Genomic DNA, 19,580 nt, shown 5'->3' on the forward strand with positions numbered 1-19,580 from the left:
CTTTGCGGATAGCATAGCGAGACAAACGGCTATGTCTCGAACTGACTCCCCCATGTATGTGACAAAATCCCAAGCAGAGCGATGGAATGATGCTAGAGCGGAAATATTAGACATTCAGAAATCAGCTACTGAATCAGAACTTGCGGCATGGGCAACTGATGGGGTGCTAGATGATGAAGGGTGTTGGAGAAGCAAGGATATGGAGAAATGGAAATTGCCTGCAGCTTACTTGCAAGTGATGGTCCAGATGACACATGGGTTGGCGCACGTGGGGGCTCTTGCAATTACTCGATTGTTAACACGAGTTTGGGAGCATCCCGAGATTGCTAACACTGCCAAGAGAGTAGTGCAGACCTGTCTGATATGTTTGCAGCACAATCCTGCTAAGGGGACCCATACTCCGAAAGGAGGGTTCGTTCCACCTTCTGCACCATTCGAGGTACTTCAAATGGATTACATCCAGCTTGAGCGCTGCAATAACCTTAAGTATGTCTTAGTGGTGGTGTGCGCTTTTAGCAAATGGGTTGAAGCCTTCCCCACGAAAGATAATACAGCTTTAACAACAGCTAAGGTGTTGCTCAAGGAGTATTTTCCTCGCTTTGGAGTTTGCAAATTTTTATGGAGCGATAATGGGCCTCATTTTGTCGGGAAAATTGTGGAGTATGTGCTGAAGGGGTTGGGTATCCAGCAGAAGTTTCATGCTGTGTTCCACCCTCAGTCGGCAGGTCTTGTCGAGCGGTATAATGCCACGTTGAAACTAAAACTGGCTAAGATCGTGGCGTCCACGTCATTGAAATGGCCGGATGCCTTACCGCTAGCGTTACTCTCTCTTAGATCAGTGCCCCACTCTCCGACAGGCCTCACACCATATGAAGTGGTGTTTGGAAGGCCTATGAATATCTGGGGGGTACCTAAGCCGCGATTGATACATGATGTGCCTTGTATAATGATGGATGATTATTTGGCACTATTAACAAATGATTTGCTTTCTATTCATCAACAGGTTCGAGAAGCGCTCCTCGACAACTCTATTGGAGAAGGCCATGATCTTCGCCCTGGTGATCATGTTATGATCCGGTCGTTTGAGAGGGCGAACAGCTTGGAACCGAGGTGGAAAGGCCCCGAGCAGGTCCTCCTTGCAACTCGAACAGCTGTACGAGTGACCAATAGGAAGCGGTGGATACATTCAACACATTGCCGTCGTGTCTCTCCTGACCTGGTGAATCCTGCTGTGTTGACCGACTTCCAAGAGATTTTGGAGAAAGAAAAGAGCCCAGCTGTGACATCGGCCGAAGCTGAGGGAGCCTTCCCGGACCACACTGTTTCTGGACGAGAGCGCTACAATCTGCGGCCACGATAGGAAGATTTTTTTTTGTTTTCGAGACTGGTTGGTTACCGCTCTGGGGTTTGTGAAACGGAAACCGGGAATCTCAAGGGGGGGGATCAGTTCTGCCAAGAGTAGTGACACCCGTCTTGACCCCGGAGAAGAAAACAACGGCTACCTCGGAGCTCAGCACCGTATTTTTCCTTTTTAGGTGTAATACACACATATGTACATTTGAGAACTTGTGAACTTTTGAACTTATAAGACTTAGAACAATAATTGAACTATGGCGTCTTCTGCATCACGGGATAAACGAATACTTGGTGCCATCCTCTTTGTCCTAACGATTGTGGTGATAGCAGTGATAGCCTGGGTAGTTGAACTTGTGGTGCCTGCACGTAAACATTTGCTGCCGACTACCCCGGCTCCATCTGAACATTTTCACTTCACCTTGCCTTACCATGAAGAACGGCACCGACAGACTTACTTGAACAATAGCTTTATTCAGATCCTGCATCATACACATAACATGACAAATACGTCTAATTGCTGGGTGTGTGGGATGTTGCCCAGGCACCAGAAGAAAGGGGGCACTCCACTCATTCCACTCCCGTTCTCACATAATGGATCCTGTAATGCCTGGTACACTCTTCTCTTTACTTTGAGATGGCCAACAAAAGGGGGGGTGCTTTTCCGTTTGAATAAAGTATGTTATCACGACCGGGATGGGTATCCACAAGCTGAGGGTACTCGATTTGAATGGGAGGAGTACCGCCCCGACAATGTATCTGCCCCACGTGTTTACAGCAACCAACGTAACATTAATGTTTCCAGCTCACATGTTATAAATGTTATTGCCACAAAAGCTGATTTGTGCATACGTAATAAAGGTACGATCTCGGTTGGGAAAAGCGAATGCAATACTACAATCACGTTTGACAGTCCGAATGGCATATCGTTTGTAGCATCACGAAATACGTATTTTATTTGCGGAACGAAGGGTTATCATCAGCTCCCGTTGGGATGGTTAGGTACTTGCTATGTATCTTTTGTACTGCCTCCTGTATTCATTGCCCCACCAATGTACCATAATGATTATATTTTGTATCATGATTTTGTACTGAATCGTGTTAAACGTGCTGTTGTTCTAGATGACATTGACCAGACAGACACTGCTTTGCAACAGTATGTGGATTTCAATTTGGGACTGTTTTCCTTTGTTGGGGCTGCTTTGAATAGTCGAAAGATACGACGACTGACCCATGTAGTTGAGGCTGTAGCAAATGATACTGCTATTGCATTGGGGAATATTACTGAGGAACTTCAGATTTCTAGGATCGTTACGCTCCAGAACCGGATGGTTCTAGATGTAGTTCTAGCTGATCGTGGGGGGCATGTAGAATCATCGGAAGCAGCTGTTGTGTCTATGTACCTGATAATTCACCATCTGTTTATGATGCCATTTCGAAACTGCATAAGATAGCTGCAGAAATACACCCGGATAATGGAACTTGGACTCTTTCAGGGTGGTTCTGGTCAATGCTTACCACTTGGGGTTGGAAATTGCTAACAATTCTATGTATCATTGTAGGGATACTATTTGGTGTATGCTTATGTATTCAATGTGGTCCAGCTTTGTGTTCTATGTGCCTATCGGCGTGTATACCATCAAGACGAGCTCTTGCTCACGATAAAATGATGCTTCATAAAGAAGTAACCCAAATAATGTTGATCGATATTGAAGATGAACACCCAGATTATGTTCACTATGAGGTAGCTTCAGCTAAACGCTAAAAGGGTCGTCTGTTGTAATTTGGCGATGACCGAGTTAGCGCTTAGCTGTGCTACACGTTTCCCGTTTAACTTGGCCATATTCGGAAACGCCATTTTATGTGTTACGGCGGCCATCTTAGATCATAAGCGGCCTCGTGGCCAGCATGGCCTTTAGTCCGTTGTCCGTGCCATTGACCACTTGAGTTTGCCCAGCAACAGGCTATTTTTAGTACTGGTCAAGCTCGTACATGCGCAGTCCCCATTGACCAGTCACCCCTCTGTAATGTGCCGCCTAAACTGACCAGCAGAGTTGTAACCCCTCCAATAAGCTGGCTGTGTTCCAAAGATGACCTTATATGTACATAATGCTTGTAAATTTGTACCGCCCATTGTTTTATTACCTGTAAATTGTATAAAAGAGCAAGTCACGCCGATGTTCGGTGTGATACTTCTTGCATTACCGAAGGGTGCTGTAGGAATGTACCACCACCCCATGGGGTCTTAATAAACTTGTTCTTTGCATTTTTCAGTTTCCGTGCCAACAGTTCTTTCGGTGTAAGTGGGTTATCTTCGGAGCATGTAGGCCTTGGGAACCCAATACCACACGCTCTGACACTATGGAGTCTCAAGGCGAGAGCGGCATGTCCTGTGCCCTGCCCCAGCACAGTCAGTCTGTGTTTGTGCGTATGTGATGTGAGAGTGTGTGTGTATGGGTGTGTGAGAGAGCGCAAGAGAGTATGTGCCTGTGTGCATACCCGGAGGCGCACACTGCACCAGTGAACGCGCCTCTCCTTTTAAATATCCCCGTACAGAGCGAGAGCAGAAATCACGGAATTGTATGCAAGTTTACTTCTATTCTGGTCATGCACTGAATGCTCCGTCAACTTTGTTCTAAAAAAGCATCTGATGTGCAGGCTATACGACAAACACGATTTGCTAACAAGCAATAGAGCAAAAATGCTTACCTTAGCTTACAACATCACGACCCGCGTTTCTTTTCGGCATTCGCACATTTTAACGTGGTATTAAATTTAGAAGCAGATCGCTCCTTCCTTTCAACATACTGCTGCGTGATGCTGCTGGGTGCTAGGAGACGGCAGACAGGCGGTAGGTCTGCACAAATCATATGTAATAGATACACATTTTTGGGGCCTACAATTTATAGACTTTTGGTGCAATTGGAGTTGCAATATTAAGCAATGCCAATAGCTCAAACTTAATTAACCCGAGACCTATTGCATTGTAAATTCTTGTTTTTTGTAGGCTGCATATTGCTCTTGTCTAGTGCGTAATTTAAATTGAGCCTCATTCAGGTGTTTATAGCGGGCAACAATTGGGTTGTAGTTGAAGACAGTGGGAGTTTCTCAGTGGGGCAGTACTGTGTTCAGTGGGGGAGAGGATGCGGCACTATGGTCATAGCTGCTGAATTTGGAACTGGGAACCAGGTTCAGCCTTAATAACCAGTCCACCAGACCACTCTCCTGCGAGAGCACAATCACATGCTAGACCTTAGAAGGCTTTGCAACACCTTAGAAGTCCTGGTGTCTTCGCACCAGCAGGTGGCCCCTAGCATGACATGTGTAGGTTAACCTTCAAGGCTTGTCCACCACTATCCATACTGAAGTTCACCTCCAGTCTTGCAGGCAGGCCTATGAAGCAACACGCCCTAGAACAACAGTCACTGAGGTCACAGGGCCCTTGAGAAGGGCCGGCTCTAGGGCGGTGCAACCAGTGTGACCACACTGGGTGCTGACTTTAGTTGGAGGCATCATGTTTGCAAGTATATTATGGTTTTAAAAACGCTTGCTGCCTCCTTCCTGGCCTCCAGCAATTTTCGGCAACAATAAAAATGTCATGATGACTCTGGTGATTAATGTTCTTCCTAGAGAGAGATCAGAATTTTGTCTAGTGGAAGTTTTGACTCATGGAAAGGTAGCTCAGAGGGTTAATGTACCGGCTGCAAAGAACATGCACCATGCAGATCACAAGGTGCACATAATGTAATAGGTCAGTGGGCTACTGCTTTTGTCAGAGAGATCCTTTTGTTACTTGCAGTTTATAAGTTAAAATCCTAACTTTCACTGTTCTAACTGTCATCTAAGAGCTGTATACAAACTGCAAGGTATAAATTAGACCGTCATGTTCCACTCCCCTCCCACCCCCACAGTGTCTGATTATCCTAATGTCCCAAAAAGTGTTCTTTTGGACAGAAATCAATTCTGATTATTAAGGAGAACCCCCAACCATGGTATTACGTTTTAAATTCCGGGTATTGTGTTTCTCCAGAACAATCACTATAAAACTATACAGGCTAATAGTATGGTTGTCATGTGACTCCTACATCTTGTAGTCCTTAGTCTTATGTAACATTTTCTATACAGTGATTTACACACATATTGATTGTCTCTGTGTAATGTGTGTGATGTAAAGTGCTCTGACACCCTACAATGGTATGGGTGGCGCTGTAAATCAAATTAAATGCATCTGAGAGAGAGTGGTTATGAAGACTTGGGGGGCACAGTTAAAGGGTGGCAGTGAGGGAATCCATGACAGAGGTGGTCAATGGGGGGGGGCACTAACAAACATTAATACACAGGGCACCACGAGTGCTATGGCTGGCCCTGCCCAGTCTGCCTCACCCATAGGTACCTCCATTGGCCTTGTTTCAGCAGTAGTAGTTGCAACTCACCAGGGATTGGCAATGCAGGACTTGCACGCACACTAAACTAAGTTCGCAAACTTACAATCACCCGGCTTCATTCACAATCACTTTTAACATGTTCTGCCTGCTGTGGGGCCACTGGAATTAATTATGCAGCAAAGGATGACAACATTATGCCGTAGTGTTGACTAAATTATGCATAAAAAAGGCTGCAGCATAATACAGTATTTTTTCAGATATTTTATTATTTTGACGTGTGTACACATGCTAACAGTCTCTGGAAAGATTTTGCCTTATTAGTACCAGTGTAACATACAAACGCAGCAGTGAGAGTGATAACCAGTCAACCTTTGCAATAGGCCATCCACTACGCAGCAACACAAGTCACATTTTATATTAACTTTTGATATGTTTGAGCTACAAACAATTTATTAGTTTAAATGGTCAGATCATGCAGCAGATCTTGCATTATGAGGCAAATATGGCAGAGCCATAATTTTAGAGAAAACATTTGCAAACTAGGATATTTTGTCATTCGTGTTTGAACTGCTGTTGTGGAAAAAGGGAGTAGTGCGGATGACAGAAACTCCAAGGCTTGGAAACAAATGGCTTGTGTTTCCACATTTTATCGTATTTGATACATTCTGTGATTAGAAGCATATCCCACTTTGTGAATATATTTTTATGTTAATAACTCATTATAACCTTAAATAATCATGTGTATCCATTGGTTCTTTAAACTGGGTAGTGAAATGCCAAACAAATACTGAAAATTGGGATGTCTGCGCATTCTAGTCACACCTCTGGCTCCACCCACAGATCCAATCCTTGGGTTATTCCCACCTTCTGATTCTCCGCCCACTGTTCCCCTACTTTTTTCCCCCACTTTGACCACTGTGTAAGACTCAGCATCCCTGGACCTGTGATGTGCCGCTGCTGCGGGCGCTGCATGTGCAACACATTTACAGGGCCAGGTTTCCGCATAAGGGAGCTGGCCATTATTGTATCCCTAAACGTGGTCACGTTGTCAGTTTGACATTGACTACAAGTAGAGGGACTCTAAGTTTCTTTGAAAAAATATAGCTACAATTTGGACCTATACATTTTATTTTGTATAAATTAATTGAATGTGTGTAAAATTTAGCAATGCCTGTGGAATTCTAGTAAAGGGAGCACCCATTGGCGAATCACTAGCGTGTGTGATTGCTGCATTATTTATTACTAACTTTGACATTGTGCTTTAACTTTGGATAAAAGTTATCATGAATTCTAGCACCAAGAAGCCAATATTGGTAAATATGTGTGCTACAAATAATCCCTAACATTCACTGTGCATACAGTATATTCAATCTGGTGCTTTAATCATAGGCTGTTTTAAAGTATTCTGATAAAAATCGAATCGTGCTGAAGACAGCCTTGATTGGTGTAGGATCGAGGACCCAGAAGTCTGCACACCTAGCAGACAGAGATAAAGCACCTTGTCAGAAAGTTTAGCATTTTCCCTACAGGTGGTGTTTGTTGGCCTGTGGCAGGGTCAGTCACATGTCCTGGATTCCTGGCATGTAATTGAGTCTATCCCAGTTCTGCGCCCTAGTGTTTCTTGTACCCCACCTGGCACACATCATGTCGGAGGATGGTGATGGTGATGGTTAACATTTTGCCCCCCCCCCCCCCGGAAAAATGTCTGCGGACGCCCATGCATACCACATCATTAATTCTTGAATACAATTTAATTTAATTAAGTCATCTAGTTGAGGGTTTCAACACAAGTGAAGGCATCAATACCTGTACTGGCCTTTTAAAAATAGAGTTGATAGATGGATTGTTGCCTTTAAGCATTTACTCTTTCTTCACCTGGGTTAGCCTTGATTGTTAAACATTAGTGTGTCATGGGTAATCACCGTTGAGTGATGCAACTTCCTTTGATGCTATGAGAGTTCAGGTGGCTGCAATGTCACTTCTATTGCATGTACGAATTTGGCAAAATGACAGAAAGTCATGTATGTGTTATTGACCTGACACTGGCTGCAGCGTGATTAAATCTGGCATATTTAAAGCATATTTACAACTTCATAAAGTCCCTACCTTCCATTATGTGGTGACAGCCCACATTTCTCCAGCGTTCTTGTAGAGGACCAGGCTTCAACAGGTGTTCCTCCCCAACAGGACTCCACTAATCCGATGGGATACTTTAACGTGTCATACAAATAACGTCCATACAGCCAGCAAACAGCAGAAAAATAGGTAAAGTCGCCTTGTGCAAGGGTCTCTATTCATCAAAAGAAAAAAGAGATACTGCTAAAATCAAGTAGGTGTACATAGCGAAAGAACAAGTTTAAAGAGAGCTGCCATTTTTATACGGAAATACATCTTTCATGATAAGGTTCGGGTCAACAGCGGGAACATTACAAGATAACTACTTCCCCTATTGTTTACTTTTATAAACATGCACGATATATTTAAATTAGTCTTAAATTCCCAGTACCAACAGCATTTATCTTGGGGCACCTTTTAGAACCGTAAGTCTAGTGCATCTTGTCAAAACTACCAGAAGGAATCGAGTGCTAAGGAGTTAAATTTGCTCTACTTGGCCTCGATGGCCGGTGAAGTTTTGCCTGCTTAGTCAACCAAGTCCACAGACTTCTGTCCTTTCCAAGCATTTTTATTGTATTAAGTCTTTTTATTTTTATTTCATAAAACACCCTCCATTGCTTACATCCATTAGCCAGTGAGGTAAAATAAAACTTAACTTTATACAAGTGTCAAGTAGAACAGGAAAAAGATTTCAATACAGTAACATAACTCCCCACTTCCCTCCCCCCCAGAGACACCAGCCCTAAAAGAGCTTGTACTAACGAGTGTGTTGTCCTTCTCAGTGTTTAAGTGTAAAAGAATGAGTGGCAGTCCCCTCAGAGGCCGTGGCCAGTCGGTGCTGTTAAATGTCGTTACACCAAATACTAAGGGAGCGTAATCTTGAATCCACAGCATGTCGGTTTAACCCACTACAATACACTCCCTGCCTCTTTAACTCTCCCTTGCTGGTTCCTGCTTTCTCCCTTTGTGGCAATTTTTAGGTTTTCTCTTCCTCCTTCTTTCCCCTGTGTTTGTTTTTCACTCTATTGTTCTCGGTCAATCTCTGATGGGGGAAAATAAGTGCCAGTCCCCAAAAATGGTTGTACGACGGAACAGCGCAGGAAAATACATTGCATGCCTTAACCACCCATTTCTTACCCCACATTTTTTTTAAACGTATATGCTTTTATAAAGTATACCATTACAATGTATTTGTGGGGGAGACCCCCCATGCTCCCATCTTACCTAAAATGCATGGTAAAGGCATACGTTGTAAAAACATACACGTGGTAAAACATGCATGATAAGAAATCCATGATAAAGTCACAACGTGATAAAAACCTAATTAAGGCGATTTCCGCCCCGAAAAATGAGGCAGCAACTACTGGCTTAAACGAAGCACTGGTCCTACTATGTTGTTCCATCCAACAATATTTTACTCAACTGCATGTTCATTATCTAAATAATGTTGTACTTTGCGGTATATCATCTGCAATACCACTATATTTTTTTTAGCTATTGAGGACAAGTTACCTCTCAAAAATTTTAAAGTAGTTTAGGAAAGGCGCACAGTCCGTTTCAAATGCATTGAGGCAAAGAAGTCTTTCCTTCATTTGATTGATAAGATCAAGTATGGTCAGATGGAAATTAAAGGTAGTGGTATGTATATTAATGCTATAAGAGACATAGGATTGGAAATGCCCATTTTGCAGGAGAACACCTAGTCAGAATAATAAAGAAGTGGGAGCAGATTTTTTAAAATAATTTTTATATATGCAAAGAAAATGGTGACTAAGTTACTTAAAGTCAGTGGCCATTAGGAGGACCAAGGAAGAAGCGCACAGGTGCAGTTACATAGACCTCAATATGCTATTCTCTCAGGGAAAACATTTCACTAAGAACAGAAAAATACAGTAATTTCGAATTCCCATGGTACCCAAACAGTACTAAAACATAGGTGTTAATGACTGACAGCATATGTTAAAACCACAGGCGAGGATCAATGACAAGAGCATGGTATCAGAGTCACCCTTAATGAACTCCCGCCTCTGACAGGGCCCCTCAAATGAATAAACACATTTGCACACACAATGGATGTTGTTCGCTGTTTAGAGACTATCGACCCTGGCTTCCATGAACTCTGTGCTTGCAGTAGCACTTGTTCAAGGAACAGGCATGCAAGAGACAGGGCCTGGACAAATAGCAGGAAGTTGATAATCATATGCAGAAACTCCACCAGTCATCTCTTATGTTTGCCAGGAGATTCCCAATGTTATTGTATTGTTGGTTTTGCTCGGACAAAGTTCAGATTTAAACCAGTAACCAATCAAGGACAAGGACGAACAGTTACAGATTAGTAGACTTTTGTGTGTAAGCCTCACTAAGTGAGACAGAGGCAGGTCTGTGTTAACTATCCTGCTTTCCCTTGTCCTCACCCTATGACCACCACTGATATAAAGTAGAACAATATTCATCTCTAGATTAGCTACTTTGCCCAAATCCTTTTCTATACTTTTGAGTGAAAGACAAATCGATGAGCGCGTGCATCTTTCAATAGAACAACTTTTTTAATTAGAACACATTTTCAGTCATGGGTAATGCCATCACTGTTCTTATCTGAAATGAAATACATTGCACAGAGATGGCTTTTGGATCAGGGTTTTATTCGTAGAAGAAAAACACGGCCTACAAGACTAATAAGTCTAACAATTCTCTTGGATGCAGATGGAACACTGTTTCATCAAATCTTTGTTGCAAACTTTGAAAGAGTTGGCTGATGTACATAAAGATCAAATGATGTTCCTTTGTGATGCTCTTTCTAGTAGAGACTCTAACCACAAATGTCCTTACTTTTGGCATGTTCCCCATGCGTCAGACTGGATTTGGAATTTTTCTCAGCAATGTCTGTGAGCCGGAAAGAGGAACCTCCCGGCTCAGCACTGACGCGGTTAGGTTCCGGACATGACGTGCAGGCCTATATAGGTGCCACTCAAGCGCTCTGATGTCAGTTACTTTTGAGACTGCCCACGCCCCTGACACAGAGCCCCAAAAGCAAATCATTAGAAAGTGTGCAGATTCCTAGACTTGGGATATTATTAACAGATACAGTCCAATCACAGAAGTGGGAGGATGGCAGGGTCGGCGAGGGATTTGTGGCTAGAGTCTCTACCAGAAAGAGTGTTACCTAAGGCAAGTATCTTCAGATTCCAATATTTTATGAATAGGTCTGTGGCGAAACTCAAACCAGAAAGTCCTTCAACAATCAAGTGGGCAAAATGCCCTCTCAGGGGACCTGAATGTCCAGACAATAGTGCTTCGTGAAGGTATGGAGGTAAGCTATGTAGCTGCCTGGCACATGTCTAGGACAGGGACTCCAGCAACTTTGGCCCTGGAAAAAGGAACACGTAGTCCATCTGGAGGCTGCCTTTTTGCAAATGCATAGCAGATTTCTATGCAGAGCAAGATACAGCAGGAAATGATTCTCTTCGGCACTGCCTTGCTGATGTTCACTCTGGAGAACCCCACAAAGTGCTGACTGTCCACCTGGTGTTCTGTGGTATGATCTATGTAGAAACTCAGTGCTCTCATGGGGTCTAAGCAATGGAGTCTCTCCTACTCCTTAGAGGGGGAGGCGGATCATAGAATGCTTGTGAATGATGGCTTGATCAAAAAGGAACGGCGCCACAACTTTAGGCAAGAAGGATGTCTGAGTCTGCCGAACCGGTTTGTCTGGGAAGTAGGTGGTGTATGGTGGATTGACACAGAGCCTGAAGCTCACTCACTTGCCATGCCAAGGTGATTGCGACAAAGAACAAAGTCTTAATGGCATGGGTTGCTCGCTATGTAGGGTTGTAGAGCCACGCCCTCCTTAAGTTCTCCTTTAATTAACTGTGTGTTAATTATTTAAACATCTAATTAAGAATAGCAACAGATGCAGATAAAGCTTGTTACCGCTTCCTCTGAAATACTGAATGGGGACGTTGACGGCATCACGATCCCGTTTGCTTCTATGTTCGCATGTGCTCAATACACATATGCAGATAGCGCTGGGTGTCTTCAATTAGTATTTGCAGGGCTGACCCTCTCACAGCCCTGAAGTCTGCGAGGTCATCAGCCCAGCTAAAGAATTGCATCTGGCAGTAAATTCCACCCCCTGAGGATGTGAAGTTAAATTTAACTCCCGGGTGCTACAGACTTAAGCACTGTAGCACCAAAGGCTACATGTCTATCAGGGTCTGGAGTCTCTGCCACCCCATCCATTTGTAACTCATTCAAGGGTGGGGTCAGGGAGACCTGCTGACCCCAACCATGTGACAACTTAGGAAAGGGCAGGCTTCATGCAAAAGGCTGCGTGGCTACCAGTATCTGAGATTTAAAATATGCACAGTGCATTCGCACGAGTTTAGAAGGCTCCAGATATTCACTTTCTGCTTAAAGTAGGCCTCAGCTTTCTATATCTGCAGCGCATCACACTTATATAGTGCCCACCACTCCTCCCCCTGCTCTGAGAGCAGAGCAGATCCGCCCGCCAAGAGCGCAGCAGTAACAAACGTCGAGTTACCATCATTTTATTTTTCCACTGCGAAAAGCAGTAGGGCGATGCTCCTCCGCCTTAGCGGAGGAGCCGCCACTGGTTAATGGTATAACACAAATGAGGTTGACTCGCCTATTGGCGGGGAACCTGTTCCTGTTGTGCAGTGCTGCAAGATCGACTTTACCAAATGGTATTCCAAAGGCTACAAATGGAGACTGCACACAGATCGCCATAACTGGCTGTAATGTATGTCTTGGATAACATCGGCAGCTCATAAAACATTTCTATACAGCTGCAAATGTGAGTTCATGGACTTGTATTTCATTTCTAACATCGAAGCTCAAACATCCCAGCATGTATGTATTGTTGGCTAAAACTGAAGGACCGGCTAAAATGGGTCCACATGACTTAGAGCTGGTAGACATCTTTGTCAAAAGGTAAATTGCTCCACTGAGGAGTTGCTCCATGTATTTCAGCCAGTAAGTCAAAGGGCAAACAATACCCAGTTTAAACAGATAAAGCAGTTCAGGATGTCATTTGCTAGTAGATTTAATCTCAAACCAGTCACTATTTAAATAAGCAATTGCTACATAATAAGGTATCAGTTGGCATTCAGTCACTTTAAGATTACGTGTGACATTGGAATTTAGGCCGAAAAGCCAGGGATGCCCATGCAGTCATAATAGTCCCAGCTCCTTGTATGCAAAACCTGTCAATGCTTTTATGAAAGAAATCCACAAAGCAGATTAGAAAAAACATGGCGGCAAACATTGGGCTCCACACGTATTAACCACTATTTGTGTTGATGCATTTGGAAGCGCTGAATGGTTCACAGTACCCATGAGCTTTTAAGCACAAACGGACGAGAACCAAACTGCTCGATGGACTTCTTTGTGGTCATGTTTAATTTTTGTGTGTGTTACATAGTGCAATGATTTACCTATGCCACTTCTGCAAGAGAGCATTGTGTGAGCTTAAAACGTGGATTTTTGACAAATAATCCACCTCCCCTTCCTAAGCGCCTTGAAACCCTCTGGGTATGTAGTGCGCTATATAAATGTTTTGACTTGACTTGACTTGACTTGACTTGGAGAAAGCACTTAACCTGGCACAGGGAGCACAAGCACTTTGGTACTGGTTACCAGTGGTATAGTGCATAGAGCACCAAAGCCAACTAAAACAAATTCAGCAAACAGCAAGGGTGAAGGCAAAATGTTTGAGGGTGAAGATGCAAAGAAGGCCAAATCCAATCCCTCTACTTTCCAATTTAGAGTATGAACATCTGAAATGGGGAAATAACGTTAGGAAGAGTGCGCATGTACTCATCAGAGAACGAAGCAACACATAATAGTAAAGACCAGATCTGCAGGACGGTACCGTGATTGCGCAATACCGTAGTGTCAGGAACTCAAGAGTTACAGGAAATAACAGGTTTAAACGGTGTTTGATGAATGCTTACTGCTAATGAGATGCTAGGTAGGAAGATGATGAGGATAAGAGGAAAGGTGGAATGTACAGCAACAAACACTGCAACAAAAGGAAACTAATTGGAATCTCCCTGGTAGCAGGATTTCTGAATCTGCGTCCATCTTGGATGTTATCGTAACAAAGGAGAATGGAGTCGGAATCTTCCAGCTTTCCAAAGCAGTTCATGGTTTGTTGTCATCAGAGGATCATGAAGGTGCCAACATCTTGCAGAATGAGTGTCAGATTGAACTCTGCCTCCTGCTTTTTGAACCGTGTTGTCCATTCAGATTGTACTCACGATAAGTTAGGATTTCAAAGTCCTGTATATTTGTGTGCTTTATTTTTTATCACTTTTGTGGCTTTTTAGGCACATTCCTATTTTGCACTGTGTGTTTCTCTTGTTTGCATCTCCACCGTTGTGCACATCGTCATATGCATGTATTTTTAAGAAAGACCTAAGTGAACTCCTGTGCATTGAACTCTCCAGCAGGTTTGCAGATCCATATGTGAAAACCACACTGCATGGATTCCAAATGACAAAAGTAATCATTATTTTTTATAATTCATGGGGTGGACTGCATCTAAGTTTAGAGAAGAAAGGGCTGAGTTAGAGGACATGTTACTTAAGGTAATTAGATAGAAGGACTGGATATACAGATGATACAAGGTTCTTTGCTAATCTTACATTGTGTGTTACAGATTTCCGTAGCAGTCCGGGGGCAAGTGTGCCAAGCCCAGCATCAGTGTTTTCTCTCTCTTCCCCTTACTCTTTTCCCCTCTGTATGAGCTGCTGTGATTTCTGCCACAATTAGAAGTTATGGTCTCTCTGGGGAGGTGAAAAGGACTAGCTTCGTGGCCCTCCTGCAGATTGGTAAATCGAAACCCGTGAACTAGAACAGACTGCCAAGCATAAGAAACTGTCCCTTGCTAATCCAACATACAATTGTATTGTAGGAAATCAAGAAAGACTGGGAGTAGCGAGGAACCCTTGGCAGATAAAGAGAAGTAGCTTGAGAAGAAGGTACATACACAGACTACATTGGGATTAAGAGATTATTAAGAATAACTGGAAGGGACCTGACTGATACCAGCTGTATAGCTAAGTGGATCCGTTTAAAGAAAAGAAGATGCATTGTCATTGCATTCACCCCTCTTCTTTGAGAGATGCCACATACTTGGAAAAAAATGGTAAAGCAGAAAGTGACAAAGCAATCCACATAGCATTATCATAGGAAACAGACAAGACGGCTGTCTTGGGGACAGCCAAAAAGGTAAATTAGAAAGGTGAAATGGCCTTTCTTGAGCTTTTGGACCATATCCTCAGATCAGTGCAGTACTCAAGAGCAGCGCTGAAGGCCTAGATGGATGTAGTGCGCTATTGAGGAATAGGGGTGGCACTATTACAATCACCTGGAACCAGGGGCAATAGAAACATAAGAAACAATTGTCCCATGAGAAGAACAATGCTTAGTCACACAAATGCAATAATCAAATGGAAACCAATCCCTGGTCCAATATGAAAGCAAAACAAATTGCTGAAGAAAATAAAGGAAAAAGAAAACAATCTGTGCAGTCGTACACTTATTAAAGGCTGCGTCTAGAAGTGTTCTGTGTTCAAACAAGGCGACAAATTGATAAACGGAGCGAACTTGTGGTAATAAATAAAAACATCACCATGGAGCCATAACAATAAGTGCAAAATGATAAGGTCAATGCATGGCATAAGGTATCCCAGGTAGACTAAATCCCATAAATTGTTCCAAATCTGATACATGTCAATGGTGACTCCACCTTTGATCATTAGCGGGTAATCATTGGAACAGGAGAAAATAGGATGAACAGGCCGCGGACTACTAAATAAATCTGAATTACCACACAAATGTAATAACTTTTTACAAGATTGAAAATGCAAAGGTGTGTAAAAAAATAGTAGGTGACTTACTGGGGGCAACTCAATATAATACTTTATTTGATTTGTTAAAATCATAAAAGGGTGGATCTTACCGGGGGCAACTCGTCACAATCCAAAAAAGATTACATGAAAAAGCACGAGTTAATGGTGCGATGATGAAACTTACTTAAGTTGTCACCATGGCTTTTCCCTCTTGTTTCACCATGGTTTGGGGGCATGATACCACTAGTATGTTAACTAGCCCCTTTCCATTCATCAGCACACCATTACCTTGGGCTTCTTAATTAATCTTTTTCAGATCCCCAATGTTACCCTTGCAATTTGCCTTAGCTATACAAACTTACATGGCACTCCAGACAGTTTGGGGTTGAGGAAGGGCTGGATATTTCTAGTACTGGAGATATCACTTTATGTGATCGTCATTCTCCTTCACACTAGAAACTGTGAAATGCAAGTACAATACAACATGAGGCTACTGGATGCATTTTGTAAATTCTCCAGAATTAAAGTTAACTGGGAGAAATCATTTTTGTTTCTGGTTCACAAGATGGATCTAAATGCTCCGCTGCATTTAGATTCCTTCCCACTAACAGGCACATCCGAACCTTTAAATACCCAAGTATCCAGGGCTGCTACTCGTATTCAGATTTAATAGGAGGGAACATAAAAAATACCTAGGAGTTATCAAGAATTTTGTAAGATGTTGATGCTCCCACTGTTGCTGATGGACAGGACAGACTTGTCCAAAATGATAATTCGTTCCCAAACGTTATATTTCTTCAATTAATTGCCAGTGGTGTTGCCCCGCTCCCTAGTCAGAAAACTAGATTCCCTACTAAGAGTTAATTTGGAAAGATGGTAGGATTAGGATCACTCTGGGCAAACAAAGACTTCCACTTCTGACGGCTGGTTTGGGAGACCCAAATTCTGAAAATTACTTTTACAGTACAATTGAATACTTAGCTAAATGAGTTCCTACCTCACTAATGCTGGCAGCAAAGTTCATTGCCCACTGAGACACATCCAGACACACTGTGGGAACTGCATGCACCAAACAATCCTGAAATCCAGTAGCTCTGAAACTAGTATCTACAGCTGTGTATAGCGCAAACAGATATATGCAAGTGCAAAACATGACCAAACCCTATGCCCCGGAAACTGGGGCTGCTGTGCCTTGAGAATAGGTAGACCACTTACTAAAATCAGGACACACTGAGAAGATTCTGTTGGGAGAGAATCTGGATAAGAAGAGAGAACATGGCAGCCTATGTAGTCAGTGCCTCCAGAAATAGCAGAGTTATTTTGATAATGGGTCGAGGCAATTGTCCAAGATGCCCCTCCCCAAGATTTGATAATTTCCACATGATGCAGCAATGCGCGTTCTTTGGTCACTATTGGGCGGAGGTTGTTGTGCAGACCAGGAGTGGCTCGTGACAGGGAGGAGAGGCGAGTGGGGGATGGGATCAGGGGAGAGCGAAGGAGACAAATAGAAAGAAATAATACCAAAAGAACTTACCTGCCGCCCTCCAGCATTGTGTAGTGCTCTTCTGCTCCTCCCTTCTTCACTGTAGGAAGGCTCAGGCTCCTAGCCTGTCCTGTGGCCAATCCTGAAGCTGCTCTCAAGCATGAGAGCAGCTTCTGGATTGGCCTGAACGCAGACGATTTGCACTCCAGGACAGACTGGGTGCCTGTGCTTGCTCTCTCCAACTCTAGAAATGCAGCTGGGGTTGGAGAGAGTTCCACTGCACATGTGGGTATGGCCTGCCAGTGATGGCTGGCGAAACCCACATGCGCAGTGAATAGTAGCGCCCCACACTCCTCCTCCAGCCTATCATTACCCTGGCCCTATTCCCAAACCTCGGCACAAGAAGAAAAAAAATGGTAATGAAACGGGTTTTAAACACGTTTTATTATCGTTTCATTTTTCACGTTTTGTAGATGCTGGCAAAGGGGGTGACGCTCCTCCACCGTAGCGGAGGAGCTGCCGCTGGACTGGTGAAGCTATAGGAAAATGGTTAACTGCTTCCCCAGAAACGTGCTTACTGGGGTATTGCCACAGATCGTGATGGAGAAACAGACAAGTAAATTCTTGGACTCGATCCTAGCTAAGCGTAAACAGCAATGAGTGAAAGTCACCAAAGGTGCTCCTGAACACGTTATGGAGATCCTATGTTATTGAATGGACATTGACAGGGATAACTTCCTCCCTGCAACATATAGGTACCAGAATGGCCGCGCCTACTGAGCTGGAAGTGTGGGAAGAACCTTTATGAGCTTTAGCCAAGAAATTAGATGGAAGTCCCCCTATACAAGAAGAGAAGAGAAGACTCCAGATCAGGCTTCAGATAACTGACACAGCATGGTGGACCACTCGGTTAGATACCTTGATATTGAGTAGGGAGGCAGGTGTCAAGCCAAGACCTGATAGAAGCGAACTGATGAGGATGAGGCATATTAGTGAAAGATCAATTCCACTGGATATCCTACCCCGTCCCACCATTCTTAAAATCATATTGCATCTATTAAGTTATGGTGGTTGTGTGTTGCCATCAGATGTTTAAGCAAATAAGCATATAATAATAGTGCATGCATGGAGTAAGTTGAGGTTTTGACAGAAGTATAAGGTTTCAAAGATAGGTCTGCTCAACAATAAAGAGGGCAAAATCGTTTAAGGTAAACGTACACATAATGTGTGCTGATTTGTCACACATGTTCTTGTGTTTACATTAAAAAGCCAGAGAAGGGAGTTGGCATCTTTCTACAGCATGTTACATTCAGTGGATGCTGAGGATCTGCTCAAAGTGTAAACAACCTTGCATGGTTCCTGTATCCAAGATGGTGGATACATACAGTATTGGCAGCTTCTATGTACTTCCAGAACTCTGAGCGAAAGAATTGTCTACTGTGCTGTGTAACAAATACAGGAGCTCAGCCCATGCAAACCCTTCTTTGCTCTTTAGGCCACCATGTATGGAAAAAGTATAAAAGTTACTAGTGATTGCGGTAGGGCCAGGCTGATTGGCATGGCTGCTAGAGGAAAGCTGGGAGACGGCTCTCCCACTTCAGGCCTAATGGCATAAAGTATGTGGGGCTGTACACAACTCATCCTACATATTCTAAGATAGCCAGTCTATAAATCATTGGTTTGGGATGTGTGATGAAATACAATTAGTGTGTATTTAGTACTTACCCTTTTATCCATTTTGTTCACAGAAATTGATGATTAGGATGATAATTCTTACATTACTTGTTGGCGAATAACACATAATTGAGATTTGTAGTAAAATAGATATATTTGAGTATGTGAAGATTTCAGAGTTTGGGAGGGGGGGTTGCATGATATGATTTGATTTAAGGATAATCATGTATTTCTTCTCGCGTGGAGCCTTGCCATTCTGCAGTACATATTAAGGCGCTTTTCTAATATGTCAATTTAAAGCCCTTTTGATGGACCGGCAGCAGTGCTAATCCCCCAAAGATTTTGTTGCTCATCAGATGGATCTGGCCAACAAAATTACAATGCAAATTGTAAAGCACATTAAGGTTTACAATAAAAAAGCGACGAAATAGTATGGAAAAAACATGAAAGTTTATTGAAGGCAGGGCCACTAGAATGATGCATTATGGGAGGGCCAAATTATGCAGCCGGGTTAAGTAAATTATGCAAGCAAGAAAAGACAAATTATGCTGCATATTGTGGCATATTTTGAGCAATACTTCATGATATTGTCATTTTTACACTTGTTAACACTGTCTGGGCGTTGGTTACACCTCATTAATACCAGTTTAACTCCCAAATTTAGCAAGAAGCAACAGTAAGGTGGCCAGTGAACCT

At 43.1% G+C, this 19,580-nt stretch overlaps 1 protein-coding gene across 1 annotated transcript in view; it reads right to left on the reverse strand.

The window, feature by feature from the left end:
• LOC147731747 (sialate O-acetylesterase-like) overlaps positions 1-19,580 on the reverse strand; it is a 382,423-nt gene that overhangs the window by 192,438 nt on the left and 170,405 nt on the right. Inside the window, exon 5 of the mRNA XM_086956866.1 lies at positions 7,845-8,028. Coding sequence (XP_086812992.1) covers positions 7,845-8,028 — 184 coding nt within the window. The remainder of the gene's footprint in view (positions 1-7,844; positions 8,029-19,580) is intronic.

The sequence above is a fragment of the Lissotriton vulgaris genome, chromosome 2_1, assembly GCF_964263255.1.
Source record: "Lissotriton vulgaris chromosome 2_1, aLisVul1.2, whole genome shotgun sequence".
NCBI classification, from domain to species: Eukaryota; Metazoa; Chordata; class Amphibia; order Caudata; family Salamandridae; genus Lissotriton; species Lissotriton vulgaris.